The sequence below is a fragment of the Lolium perenne genome, chromosome 5 (assembly GCF_019359855.2).
Source record: "Lolium perenne isolate Kyuss_39 chromosome 5, Kyuss_2.0, whole genome shotgun sequence".
NCBI lineage: Eukaryota > Viridiplantae > Streptophyta > Magnoliopsida > Poales > Poaceae > Lolium > Lolium perenne.
Genome location: NC_067248.2, coordinates 236,865,189 through 236,878,665, shown reverse-complemented (window position 1 = coordinate 236,878,665; position 13,477 = coordinate 236,865,189). Strand labels below are relative to the sequence as shown.

The following is a 13,477-nucleotide window of genomic DNA, read 5'->3' as shown; positions in this document are numbered from 1 at the left end:
TTGACATTCCTTGACAACATGTTGCTATTCTGCCGGGCCATGGTTGGAGACCACCTAGAGTGATTGGGCGAAGATCAATAATGATGTAGACATCTCCTTAGATGCACGGATGGGTGGAGTGGGGGATTGCAAGATCTCCAACTGGCTTTTATCTGAGCGTGGAGCAAGCCATACCAGGATTACTGATCCTATGATAGCTGAAGCTATATATCTTTGCGAGACGGTGTGATCTTTGCGAAGCTCCGCAGTTTTTCGCGAGTGGTGCTTGAAGTGGGTTGCTTGGAGATTGTCGATCTCTGGAACTCACGTTTCACGCTTAGTGGTAGGGCCGTTTCTTTCCGAAATAGATGGCCTAGCTAAGTCTTTTTTTTTTTTTTTTTTTTTTGTATTCGGCATGTTAAGCGAGTAGCGAATATGCGGGCTCACCCGTGTGCTAGATTAGCATGTACACAAGAGCTATTCCTAGCTTCCTCACTACATGCTGTCAAGGCAATAGTGTAGGTGCTTTTGTTTCTGAATAAAGGCGTGGCCATTCCATGCAAAAAAAGAAGAACAAAATGCACTAGTTGTTAGAATTAAAAATTGGTAGAGGAAAAAGAAAGAAAAGAAGGAAAGCCTGCGTGAGAGAACTCCTCCGAGGCGGTGGTGTCTTGCTTGCCAGCCAGGCGCCAGCTGGGGCTGAGCGCGGGCCAGAGAGAGAGAGAGAGTGGGGGACTGGGGGTGGGGCCGTGGGGGTTTAGGCCTTCTTCGAGTACACGCAAACCACGCACGCCCCCCGAGGCGAGGACGAGTTGCCTTTCCCCTGCGGCCGCGCGGTTGGGCCTCGCCCTCGCCCTCGCCTCCACCCACCCGCCGCCGTGATTCCGCCGGAGTCGGCATGGACGCCAACGATGTCCCCTCACGGCCGGGATCCAGGAGATCGGGGGCGGCGTGCTCATCGCCGCCACCCCGCGCGTCGGGGCCACCCCTTTCCTCCTCCACCACCACCACCGCCGTGGTTCCACCGGAATCGGGGCTCCCGGTGGACGCTGACGCAACACCCTCCTCGCCGGGCTTCACGAGACTGGAGGCGGCGTGCTCTTCGCCGCCAACCCACGCGTCGTCGGCACCCCTCTCCTCCACCCCTGCCGCCGTGGTTCCACCACAATCGGGGCGCCCCATGGACGCCAACGACGTCTCCTCCTCGCCGGGCTCCAGGAGATTGGAGGCAGCGTGCTCCTCCCGGCCAACCCACGCGTCGGGGGCACCCCTCTCCTCCTCGTCCTCTTCCGCGCCCGCGCCCGCGCCCGCGCCCACGCCCTACAGTATGCCTCCCTGGACTTCTACGACGCTACCAGGTACTTCTACTTGCCCCGAGATGTGCCGCATTCCGCACCACCTACGATCGCGCGCTTTGAGATTTCAAGACAGGCTAACATTTTGTTTTCCTCCCGGGCGCTAGAGCTGTCGACGTCGGCCTCGCGTGAAGGGGGCGAACAGAGGAAGCTGACTATAGAAGTTCACTTGCATACCAAGGATGGCTTGGAGATACTGGATGCTTCGTTCGATTCTTCTCAAACGGTAGGGTTTTGCCAATTCACTCTGACACCACGAAATCTTGCTTGCAATTTACCGTCTGTGGAGTATGGCACAAATTTTCAACTTCAGTTGAGCCAAAAAAACAGTTCCATTGGAAATAAGTATCTAGCCTGCTAGATCCTGCAGTTCTTTAATTAAGAGGAACCATTATGATTTCCAATGAGATATTCTCACTTTAGCAGGCATAGGCAAGAGGCGCTATTATAAACAGATAGTATTGACAGTGATTATTTTGTCTTCTACAATAATAAAGCTACATGGTTATGTTGTACTACTACTGGCTATCTTCCTGTGCCCTGATTATTTCAAACCTTGCTAATATAAACGTACTATGCACAAGCAGCAAGAGGCAGGCAACAAGGATAGAAAATGTAAATAAATGACAATATGAAACATCTAGTCCTATGTATACAATTCCATAATATCAATTTTATGTTCAGAAGAAAATACTGTTATCATGCGCTTCAACCAGCTTTACATCATCGCATGGGAGTTACGACACCAAATTGTGTTTCTAGCAGTATTTGTATGTTGCTCGAAATCTGAAGATTCATAAACAATCAACAACATTATAGAACATTCTGCCAGTTTTATATTTCTTTCCTCTATGATGATTGCTTGTGGATGCCATGGCTAAATGTTGAAAATTATTTCCATTCAAATTGGGGATAATCGAAGTTAGGGGGACTAGGTAGAAAAGTGTTGGAAAGCTACTTGCATGTGATGTGTGTATAATTACTTACCAACAGAAGCATATATATCTCTTATTCTGTTTACATGCATTTCTGTTTTTTTACTTCTTGCTACATTGTTTTTGGCTTTATAGCATCTAGCTGAATGCAATTTAAAGTAAACAAGTTGTTAGACAGTTAAGATAAAACAACTGTTTGTAAGGTAGTGCGCACAGTTCTTAAGATTGGAATTTATGTCTCATTAGTTTTTTTTCCCATATAGAGGTACATGTGTCCTTTTCAGATCCGCAATGCATGTGTGATGACACTCAAAAACCACCACTGGGAGTCTAAAAAACCTTAGGCGCCTCATGTGTTGAGTTATTCAATTAACCTTGCATATTCTCTTTTGTTTTCTAACACAAACACCAGTTTTGAAGTTAAAGATCACCATAAAAAGCACTTCAAGTTTTTCTCGCACTATCACTACCAGTTTTGCAATGAGTTTTGCAATGAACATTCATTTTTGCAGGTCCAGGATCTAAAAGTATATTTCGAGAAAGTCAAAGGAAAGGCTGTGTGTTCTGCAGAAAATATGGTGATTTACCATGACGGCACTAAGCTTTCAAGTATAACCACGTTGGGAAGCCTTGACTTGCGGACTTGGAACTCGATTCTAATTACTTTACAAGAGGTGGTTTTGTTTGCCTCAAATTAACATTCATACAGTAAGCATGCACGTATGATTATGTTAAAAAAACTCAGCGAGGGTTCTTTTCTGTTGCAGGATATAAATGAACCAACCTCCAATTTAGCCCCTGCCCAGGAAACAACGTTGGATGAGGTAACATTCTCACCTCGAAACCACCCTTAATGTCAGCTACTTCAGATATTAGTGTCTTTACGTTTGTATAGTAAAAATGCTCGTGTTAGACCTAGATACACAAATAATAATTTGGCCTCTTAAATTTAAACAGACAGATGCATAGATAGGCCCTTGCTAATTAATAAGAAATTTGTTCAGGCTGGCGCTTTGTGCCCACCGTAGAGGCCTGAAATAATATTACAGGAAGTAGAGGAATCTATAAGTAGATATACATGATAGCATGCTACAGGGTGAGAATGAGATCACTGTCATTGTACATGATAAAAAAAAAAGGATGGCTAAATGAGAAACACTAATCCCTTGTTTCTACGGTAGGTTAAGCTATTTTGGCCATTTAAGTGAAATGCTTTGAGCAAGAAACATTTAAACTCGATATGAAATATTATTACCACTTTACAAACCCCTCAATCTTGTTAATTAAGCACAGTTGGAATGGTAATTTCAGCATTCAGTTCAATACTCTAGTACAAAAGAAATTTAGCAGTTGGATTCCTGAGAGGCAACCATGAACCATCGTAATCTGTTTGACTTAACTTTTACTGCCCAACTTACAATGTCAAGCTGACGTCGCCACCAGGATCCACCAAATTGTTATATTGATGTGTGTTCTGGTACCCGGCTGTCTTCTCCGACGCCAACATTTCGTGCGCTCATTTTCATAGATGAAGAACCTGCAAAATCATCAGAAAAAAATCTATTCTCTGTCAGTATTTGTTTTTTTGAATAATAGAACGAGAGCTGTTATGTTCATTCATTAGGCAAAAAAGACATAGTACAAAGAAAGGGTAGAAGAAAAACCTCCCTGTAAAAAAGGTTTATATAACTAAATAAAATGAACCTGGGTCCAACGGTGCCACTCCATACTGGTCTACCAAAGAGATTGGTGCACCTGTTAGCTTCCAAAGCCCAGCTTCCTCTTTTATGCGGCTGATAATGCAGTTGATTGACTGCTTATTTTTTGTTGAAAATTCACCTATTCTCTTCTTTGAACTATCAAACACGCAACAACACGTCAGAGCCGGCTCTGCTCTTTCATGCAGCGATTGTCAATTTGCTTGTAGCAGCAGCACGGAAGCAAAGTAACTCAGCTCGCAGTCTCTCAGCTCGTGCGATCCCTCTCAAGCAAATAGCACAATGGCGTTTTCTTTAATCCTCTAACACAGTCTCTTCCATTCTTCTCAAATCTGGGCATGCAGCAGCCCCAATTTCCCTTTGATTCACTCTCATTAATCAAGCACATCAGCACATATTCTCTCTCAGTGACGCCATTTGAAAAACTGTTGTCTTGCCATCGTCGGCCACAGGACCCCATCTCCACGCCGTTGCTGTCGGACCTTGGAGCCAGCAGATCGTATCACAGCGGTTTCTTCACCCCTTGTTCGATCGTACTACAACTGAACCCGTCTGAGACCTGTACTCTTCCTTTGAGTTGAGTTTCATAACAAAATGACAAGCAATCAGATTGGAGCACAACCTTTTGCCACCCATCCTCAAGCTTCAGCAAATTTTGGCAAGGTAACTTCCTGAAAGGACTGACAGCAAACTATGAGACACCGTCCTATATGGTATCAGAGCATCATGCCCGTTGCCGAGCTTCTCAAGGAAAAGAAGACCACCGCATCCACGTTGATACAGACCAGGAGGGCAGGCGGTGGAAGACATCTCTGAACTTGCTTGAGGGTTTCACACCTAGAAGTCTGTACCGTTTTCACTAAGTGTGTCTGAATCATATCCACAAAGGCTTGAATTTTCTTCAGTATCCGAAGGGAAGAACAGACCAAAACATCTTCCATTTAGTATTTTCCAGCACCGTACTTGACATATTGACTGAACCAAAAGACTCTTTATTCCATGAATTCAGAGAACCCGAGAGAGAGTTCAGTGTCCCCTATACCTTGCGTTGCAATATTTGTCTACCTCACCCCTCACCCCGATACACACCGACAAACCTCTGCTGGTAGGCTCCCCTACGCGCTTGTACCCGCCATCATCCGGCTTCACTGCCGCCCCGCCATGGCCAAGCCCGCTCTGCCCTGGACCAGTTCCTCGTGTCCAGGCCCTCCCCGCCGCTGTCTGCGTCGAATTCCTGCCAGACCGGCAGGATTCCGACCAAGAATGGCTTGCTGGAGGTGAATCTGGCGGGTAGACTACTGCGGAAACCGGAGTGCCATGTGGCGGTTGGGTTTGAAGTGGAGGAACCCTATAAAGAGAGATGGAGTTCGGGCCTCAATACAGAAAAAAACATTTCAGGCTGGTTGAATGAGTGGTGGGGACTATGTTTTTATTACTCAGGTGGCGGCAGTGGGCGTAATTTCTGTTGAAAAGTATGGGCAAATCCAAAACGGACGAAAATAGGGGAGAAACCTTACCTCCTTTATCAAATGTGTGAGAATGTATGGAATCATGTATATTCTAAACCAAATTTGATTTCTTTGCCAAGGAACCACAGATTATACCTCTAGCAAACTGAAAATTGGAGAACACATATTTTTGCATTTGTAGGATAGAACATACATGCATCTAAAGTCTAAACCCATGCTAACACATTTTTGCTTATTTGTTTTGTAGGGTGATTACCCGACTTGGGAAATAACAAATGAGGTGAAATTTTGTTCTTACCCTTGTAGGATACATAAGTATATCTTTGTACATGTCTTTACGTTAACACTCCACTGCACATGTTTTTACAGGATTTATTGAGATTTGAATATGATGTGTCTGCGTCAGATCAAGAAGCTATGGAGGTGAAATTACTAAATTAACATCAACTCTGTATTGTACTCTAAACATTCTCTTAGGTTTACCTTTTTTTTTCCTTTTTTTTTTCCTTGCACAAGGTACCTCAAGCTCCGGACAATGTTGGGGTAGAATTTCGCATCCACCGTTGGGTTAGAGCTCTCCTTGCTCAGTTTGAGCCTGAGCTCCATTGGGACATGCAGTGGGCTACAGCCGCCCATGTCAAATTTGTCGAGAAGCTTGCCGGCGTATATCGCTTGGCTGAGTGACGTTGAATTGTCAACAAGAATGTCATGAGGGTTACCTCAAGGCGGGGAGAGAAAGGGAGGTGTAAGGGCGTAAGGCATGGCGCATCCGGGACGGGTGCCACAAGTTACCCAGGTTCAGCTCTCACAACGGCGGTGAGATTCTACTCCTGCTACAAGACACTATATGGGCAACAAATGCGCGAATACAGTGGCGATTGTCCTGTCCTAAGGGGAGAGTCCAAGCCAGATTCTACACATAAACCTAAACTACCACCACAACTATTATCTTGTACAACACGAATCCGCCTAGCCTAAGTCGGTACGATTGCGTAGTCCAACTGGACATCCTCCTTAGACTTTTAACAGCATTTCGACAATATTTCCATAGCATTTTCAGCAATAATTACGTAGGCAATGAATATGAGAAGTAGGAAGGACGACGGGATGAGAGTAAGCCCACTCCTACCGGTGCGTCTCCTTGGCAGAGGAGAGCTGGACTGACGGAGAGGTGGAAGGGAGAGCCGCGGCCAAGCACTCCCTCACAGCGTACGTGGGAGTCACACGGGGAGGCCATGAAAGAAGTGGTAATTGGAGATTACGTGTAGACTCACTGAGTTTGGCCTCAAAGTAGGGGCAGCTAGGACTAGGTGAAATTCCATGTCTCACTGACATGTGATCACATGTCAGCCGGATATGATAAGGGGTGGCCCAATCTTCTCAGTAAGCAACGGTGGTGATGATGATCACGGGGTGATTGCAGCGGAGGTAGCTTGATGAAGTGGATGATAACTTGTATGACGCACCGAGATCTCTCGATTGGTCTCTGTCGCCAATGCAACAGCTCTCAACCCTGCAAGATATTTGCAACTCCACACACTTGCGCACGTAGTCGCCGACCACGAAGCGGTAAGTTGCAACCTTCTAATTCCCAATGGAACAGCAGATCACACAAGACTTTCAGATCTACACAATATCAAGCAATATGGTGTAGGGATTCAATAGTTTTGTATAGCAAACAACTAAGAACTAGGGGTTATCTTAAACGTGGTCTAAGGCAACTTTGGGGGCGTCCTATGGACTTATATAGGTGTCCAGGACGACCTCAGGTCGAAAAAGTACGAAAATAACCGACCCAGAATAGATCTGGTCGAGACAGACTCGGAGTCGGCCGGTCTGGCGGCCGGTCGACCGGGTCTGGGACCGGCCGGTCCGGTTCAAACCAGACCTGGCGCCGGGCGTTGACCGGGAAAGTCTCCCGGGGTTACTGGATAGTGCCCTGTTGGCACAAGCGCCACGGCTGGTTGAAACCGGACTGACCCGGTGCTGGATCCGATCGGACCGGCCCTGGGACCGGATGGTCCGGCGGCACGGCCGGTTGGACCGGATCTGGCACCGGCCTGAACTTCAGCTTCCCCTCTCGCGCATGCCTCTCGCTCCTCCCTCACGCGTCCATGGGATGTCTTCACGTCCAGCTCCATGTCCAGCTTCACGTCCATCTTCTGGTCTAGCTGATCCTCTCCTCCTCATGCGATGCTTGCTCCCTCCTCATAGCTGATCAGACATAAGTAATAGCACTTAGGTAGTATAAAGTTCTCATCAATCAAAGTATCGTTTAGGAACAAATTCACATGTTGTTTAAGTAGCTTCGCACGAGCTCGTGTCATTGGTCCAATCCTGACTTCATTGGACTTGAGCTTCACAGCTGGATCATCTTCTTGTAATGACGGAGGTAGTATTGAGGTAGGGATGTCCTCATCATCCCCCCCCCCCCCTTCAAAAGGCGTTAACCTCGACGCTCCAAGGTCTTCTCCGTCATATGGTGTCAAATCAGCAACATTGAAAGAATTACTAACACCAAACTCATCAACTGGAAGATCTATCGAGTATGCATTATCATTGATCTTGGCAAGCACTTTGTAAGGACCAGCACCACGAGGCTTCAACTTAGACTTCCGCAGCTTTGGGAACCTATCCTTGCGAAAATATACCCAGACCATATCACCAGGCTTGAAAAACATCTCCTTATGCTTCTTGTTCATCCTTGCAGCATTGCTCTTGCCTTTCTTCTCGATCAACTCTTTAGTCTTCACATGTATCTTCCGTACAAAATTTGCCCTCTTGGATGCCTCCATATTAACTCTCTCGTGTATGGGTAAAGGCAACAAATCAAGCGGAGTAATGGGTTTGAAACCATACACCACCTCAAAGGGACACAGCTCTGTGGTAGAATGTACCGCCCTGTTGTAAGCAAACTCCACATGCGGCAAACACTCTTCCCCACTCTTTCAGGTTCTTCTTGATCATGGATCTCAACAGTTGTGACAATGTTCTATTCACCACTTCAGTTTGACCATCAGTTTGGGGATGCCAAGTAGTACTAAACAGTAGCTTCGTCCCCAGCTTTCTCCACAACGTCTTCCAGAAGTAGCTCATAAAATTCACGTCACGATCAGAAACAATAGTCTTCGGGACTCCATATAGTCGTACAACCTCCCTGAAAAACAGGTTAGCAATATGCAACGCATCGTCGCTCTTGTGGCAGGTAATAAAGTGTGACATTTTAGAAAATCTGTCCACAACCACAAATATAGAATCATGGCCTCTCTTAGTACCCGGCAAACCCAACACAAAAATCCATACTTATATCTTCCCAAGGTGTAGTAGGTGCCGGTAACGGAGTATACAAACCGTGAGACTTCAACTTCGACTTGGACTTGTTGCAAGTAATGCACCTCTTCACATACCTGTCCACGTCCCGCCTCATCTTTGGCCAATAAAAGTGGTCAGCTAGCATGAGTAGCGTCTTCTCACGCCCAAAGTGACCCATCAAACCTCCAGCATGTGATTCTTGCAACAAGAGCAAACGCACAGACGATTCTGGAACACATAGTTTGTTAGCTCTAAACAAGAACCCATCGTGTATGTGATATTTTTCCCATGCTTTACCAAGAGTACATAAGCGATATGGTTCAACAAAATCATGATCAGTAGCATACAAATCACATACTATCTCTAAACCAGGAATTTTAACATCAAGTTGAGTTAACAATATATTTTTCCTAGATAGAGCATCAACAACAATATTATCTTTTCCCTTCTTATGCTTAATAATGTATGGAAAAGACTCAATGAACTCAACCCACTTGGCAAGACGCTTATGCAAAGTAGGCTGAGCTTTAAGGTATTTTAAAGCTTCATGATCAGAATGTATGATAAATTCTTTTGGCCACAAGTAATGTTGCCAAACCTCTAGAACTCTAATTAAAGCATACAATTCTTTATCATATATATGATAGTTCAACTTAGCACCAGAAAGTTTCACAGAAAAATATGCAATGGGGCGACCCTCTTGCATCAACACACCACCAATTCTAATACCACTAGCATCACATTCAATCTCAAATTGCTTATTGAAATCAGGAAGTGCAAGCAACGGTGCAGAAGTTAACAATCTTTTAAGTTCATCGAAAGCATGATCTTGGGCGATGCCCCACTCAAATACAACACCCTTTTTAGTCAATTCATTCAAAGGTGCAGCAATAGTACTAAAATTGGGCACAAATCTTCTATAAAACCCAGCTAGACCATGAAAACTTCTTACTTGACTCACATTCATGGGAGTAGGACAATTCTGAATAGTTTCAATTTTAGACACGTCTACTTCTACTCCATGCTTAGAGACAACATAACCCAGCAATATGACCTTATCTTTGCAAAATGTGCACTTCTCAAGATTACCATAGAGTTTATTATCACGCAACACTTGTAAAACATGTCGAATATGTATAGTATGATCAGATTCATTGCGGCTGTAGATTAATATGTCATCAAAGTACACAACCGCAAACTTGCCAATAAATTCACGCAAAACATGGTTCATCAGTCTCATGAAAGTGCTAGGTGCATTAGTTAACCCAAAAGGCATTACTAACCACTCATATAAACCAAATTTTGTTTTAAAGGCTGTTTTCCACTCATCCCCTTCTTTCATCCTAATTTGATGATAACCACTACGCAAATCAATTTTAGAAAACAAAGCAGCACCACTCAATTCATCTAACATATCCTCTAAACGAGGAATAGGATGACGATATCGAATAGTAATGTTGTTTATCGCTCTACAATCTACGCACATACGCCATGTATCATCTTTCTTAGGAACAAGAATAACAGGAACAGCACAAGGACTAAGGCTTATGCGGATATAACCTTTGTCGAGTAGCGCTTGTACTTGCTTCTGTATCTCCTTCGTCTCTTCGGGGTTCGTTCTATATGGTGCCCGATTGGGTAACGAAGCTCCGGGAATCAAGTCGATTTGATGCTCAATATCTCGCAATGGTGGAAGTCCTGCGGGTACCTCTTCCGGAAACACGTCGCCAAATTCCTGTAAAACATTAGAAACACCAAAAGGAAGAGGGGTCATGTCGTTAGAAACCAAAATCGTACCCCTGTACAAGAGCACAAGAGGCATGGCCGAAGGATCCTCACTAAATTCTCTCATGTCTTCTTTGGTGGCTAATGAGACTAAGGAATTCACTTTCTCACTTTTCGTTATATCACTCACGACATTACAATTATCTCGCCTATCTATAGATGCATCCTCCAAGTGTACTTCAATCTTCTGACGAGACTCATTGACAATTTGCTGTGGTGACATAGGCTGTAAGTTAATTTTCTTGCCCTTGAACTCCAAGTGATATGTATTGGCGCAGCCATTGTGTTGCACAGAACGGTCATAGAGCCAAGGCCGACCCAATAGTAAGTGACACACCGTCATAGGAACCACATCAAAATCAATGGAATCCTTATACGGTCCAATAGCAAATTCAACACGCACCATGTGGTTTACCTTCATCTCACCATTGTCGCTCAACCACCGAATATAGTATGGATGTGGGTGCGGTAGATACTTCAACTTCAGCTTGGTACACAACTCCTTGCTAGCTAAATTGCGGCAACTCCCGCCATCAATAATGACCTTGCAAGCCTTGTCAGGACCAACTAAAGCCTTTGTTTGGAACAAATTGCAGCGCTGATGTGGTGACCCGGCATACCACTGCATGGTGTAGTATGCAAGTCTGATATAACACCAATGAAACACCGTTCCACTAGTATTATATCGCTCAGAGTGGTACAACGGAAACATATGCGGGTCCAAGGCATGTCTATAGAATTACACTTAGACTCTGTTACATAAGATCATCACAGCCTCCTACTTTACAATGAGGTAAAACTGCAGATAACTCCAGAAGAACGACTCGTAGTCTAATCCTATCACGAACTCTATTTGTAGAGTATTTAACTAGCTATAGAGGCTAAGAATAGATTCTAGCTAAATAGGAGCTAGGTTTAGAAAGCTAGTTCCCTTCTATGGCTAAACTAGGTTTTCTCCTTGTTGGATGAGGTATCTGACTCTTCTGACAAGGTCCTGTCTCGTGAAGTAGTTGTTGACTCCTCGGCCTTCGAGTTGTACTGTAGATCCTCCTTCGATGCCTCCATATCTAAGCAGGGGATTTAAGAGTGGGATGAGTACGAGTGTACTCAACAAGTTCATTATAGGAAAGAGGTGTTTAATGCACTAGCTACGGCATTAGACCAGAAAGTCTAATACCAATGCAGGTTTTCATAATCATTTCTTCAAAAGATTGCTTTTATTCAGAAGAACTATGTCCGTCAGCCTTCACCGGTTTACTAGAACTTCATGGAGCTCCTTTCCGGCAGCGTTCGCAGTTCCATATCCCGGAACAGGGAGTGACAGGTCACGGTTCATCACACTCTGCAGAGGTGTGTTGCTTTACCCATAAGAGATCTTAACCTTGGTGCCAACCGAGCTATAGTTCTCGTCCACACTTCCTTTGGTGTGAGGCCCGGTATAAGGTCTAGCCAATCATGTTCCTCCGCTACCTCGAACACCCACCCGTTGTTGCAATCTCCGACCCTGGGTCCACGCCGGTCCTCTTACACCAATTAAGGATGGACCCCGACCACGACGACAATGCAAGGCTCTACCATACATTCCTACGCCGGCAGTTGCAACCCATCATAGACCTCATTACCGTGGGGACTTCTACGGGTTCCCCCTGCATCTTGTCTCTCGAGATCAAGTGCACCCAGTAATGAGCATCCGTTGATGAGCGAGAGGTGGAAACACTTTTGACTACTCCGTCCCACTCCGGATCTTATGGTTAACACGGGTATTACGGCACAAGAATCACTAGACGACATTTGTTGTTTAATCCTAGATGGGTATAACCCTTGCAATGGAACCTCCACCATATCAACACAATCCATGGTTCCATTGCCCACCACATAGTCATATTCATAGTTATGAAAATAGTGGTTTTGGTTTTTATGCAATAGTGATAAACATAGTACTTTGCAAGTAATTTGGTAAAAATACTCAAATGACATGAGCAAGCGATGAACTTGCCTTTCTTGACTGCAAGATTATGCAGGCAAGGTCTTCGATACGCAATAACTCCAAATTCTGAAATAGCATCATCGTCCGGTAAGGACGATGTTTAAAAGATTGCCAAGGATGCAATAATGCATAAGTATGAGATGCAATCGTTCTAAACGTGACCTAACCCCGATGATTTAGGATTAGTGAGTTATAATGATTAGTTCAAAGTGTGTTGTACTTTTAGAGTGATTCACATACAAGGTTCTTATTCAATTGTGATTTCTTGGTATCATAAATAGGTAGATAATAAAGCATAGTAATCAATTGAGCACATAAAGAATGATAATTGGCATAATGTTAACATGTATAGAACAATTGTCAGTTTTAGTACTAGATGGCATGGTTAATGATTATCATATACTTCAAAAGAATAACTTTTGAAGAACATGTTCTTTAGTAAAGAACAAGTATGATAATTAGGGTTGTGGAGTTCTATGGTTTACTATGGTTTCAACTAGTTTCTGGAGTAAGGATTAGATGGATCACAACCTAGTTGGATTCATCAACACCAAGGGCTTGTAAGGTTGAGTTAAGTCGAGGCATCCTAAGCAATTGTTCGTACAAGGTTGCTATCAAGATTAGTTCATCTTGTTGGCGATAGCTAGCTAGGGTTTATAGGTCCTTATAAGCATGGTTGATGATGATTCTTTATTTACTTCAAAAGAATAACTTTTGAAGAACATACTTCTTAAATAATAAGAAGTATATCAATTAAGGTTGAGGTTATCTTAGATTAGCTATTGGATTTCTAAGTAGAGAATGGTTGGTTCCTAAATAGGATGTTTCATAAGTATCTCACATTAGTAGGGTTTAGTGGAGTATGGAATGTAAAATAGTAGGTATGGTTGCTATTAGGGTTCATCATAATGGTGTGATGCTAAATAGGAATGAATAA

General features: G+C 44.1%; 1 protein-coding gene across 2 annotated transcripts; it reads left to right on the top strand.

Moving 5' to 3' along the window:
* Positions 1 to 762: 762 nt before the first annotated feature.
* On the top strand, positions 763 to 6,498 carry LOC127302350 (uncharacterized). Of its 2 annotated transcripts, XM_051332786.2 has the most exons (7): positions 764 to 1,337; positions 1,442 to 1,560; positions 2,782 to 2,943; positions 3,037 to 3,093; positions 5,704 to 5,736; positions 5,826 to 5,879; positions 5,973 to 6,498. In XM_051332786.2, exons 1-7 carry the CDS (start codon positions 878 to 880, stop codon positions 6,138 to 6,140), a joined length of 1,053 nt encoding a protein of 350 aa, XP_051188746.1. In that variant the 5' UTR covers positions 764 to 877; the 3' UTR covers positions 6,141 to 6,498. The 2 variants fall into 2 exon arrangements, with proteins under 2 accessions (XP_071676461.1, XP_051188746.1); XM_071820360.1 differs by lacking the exons at positions 5,704 to 5,736; positions 5,826 to 5,879; positions 5,973 to 6,498 and adding an exon at positions 4,440 to 5,660 and having other exon boundaries at positions 763 to 1,337.
* Positions 6,499 to 13,477: the final 6,979 nt, after the last annotated feature.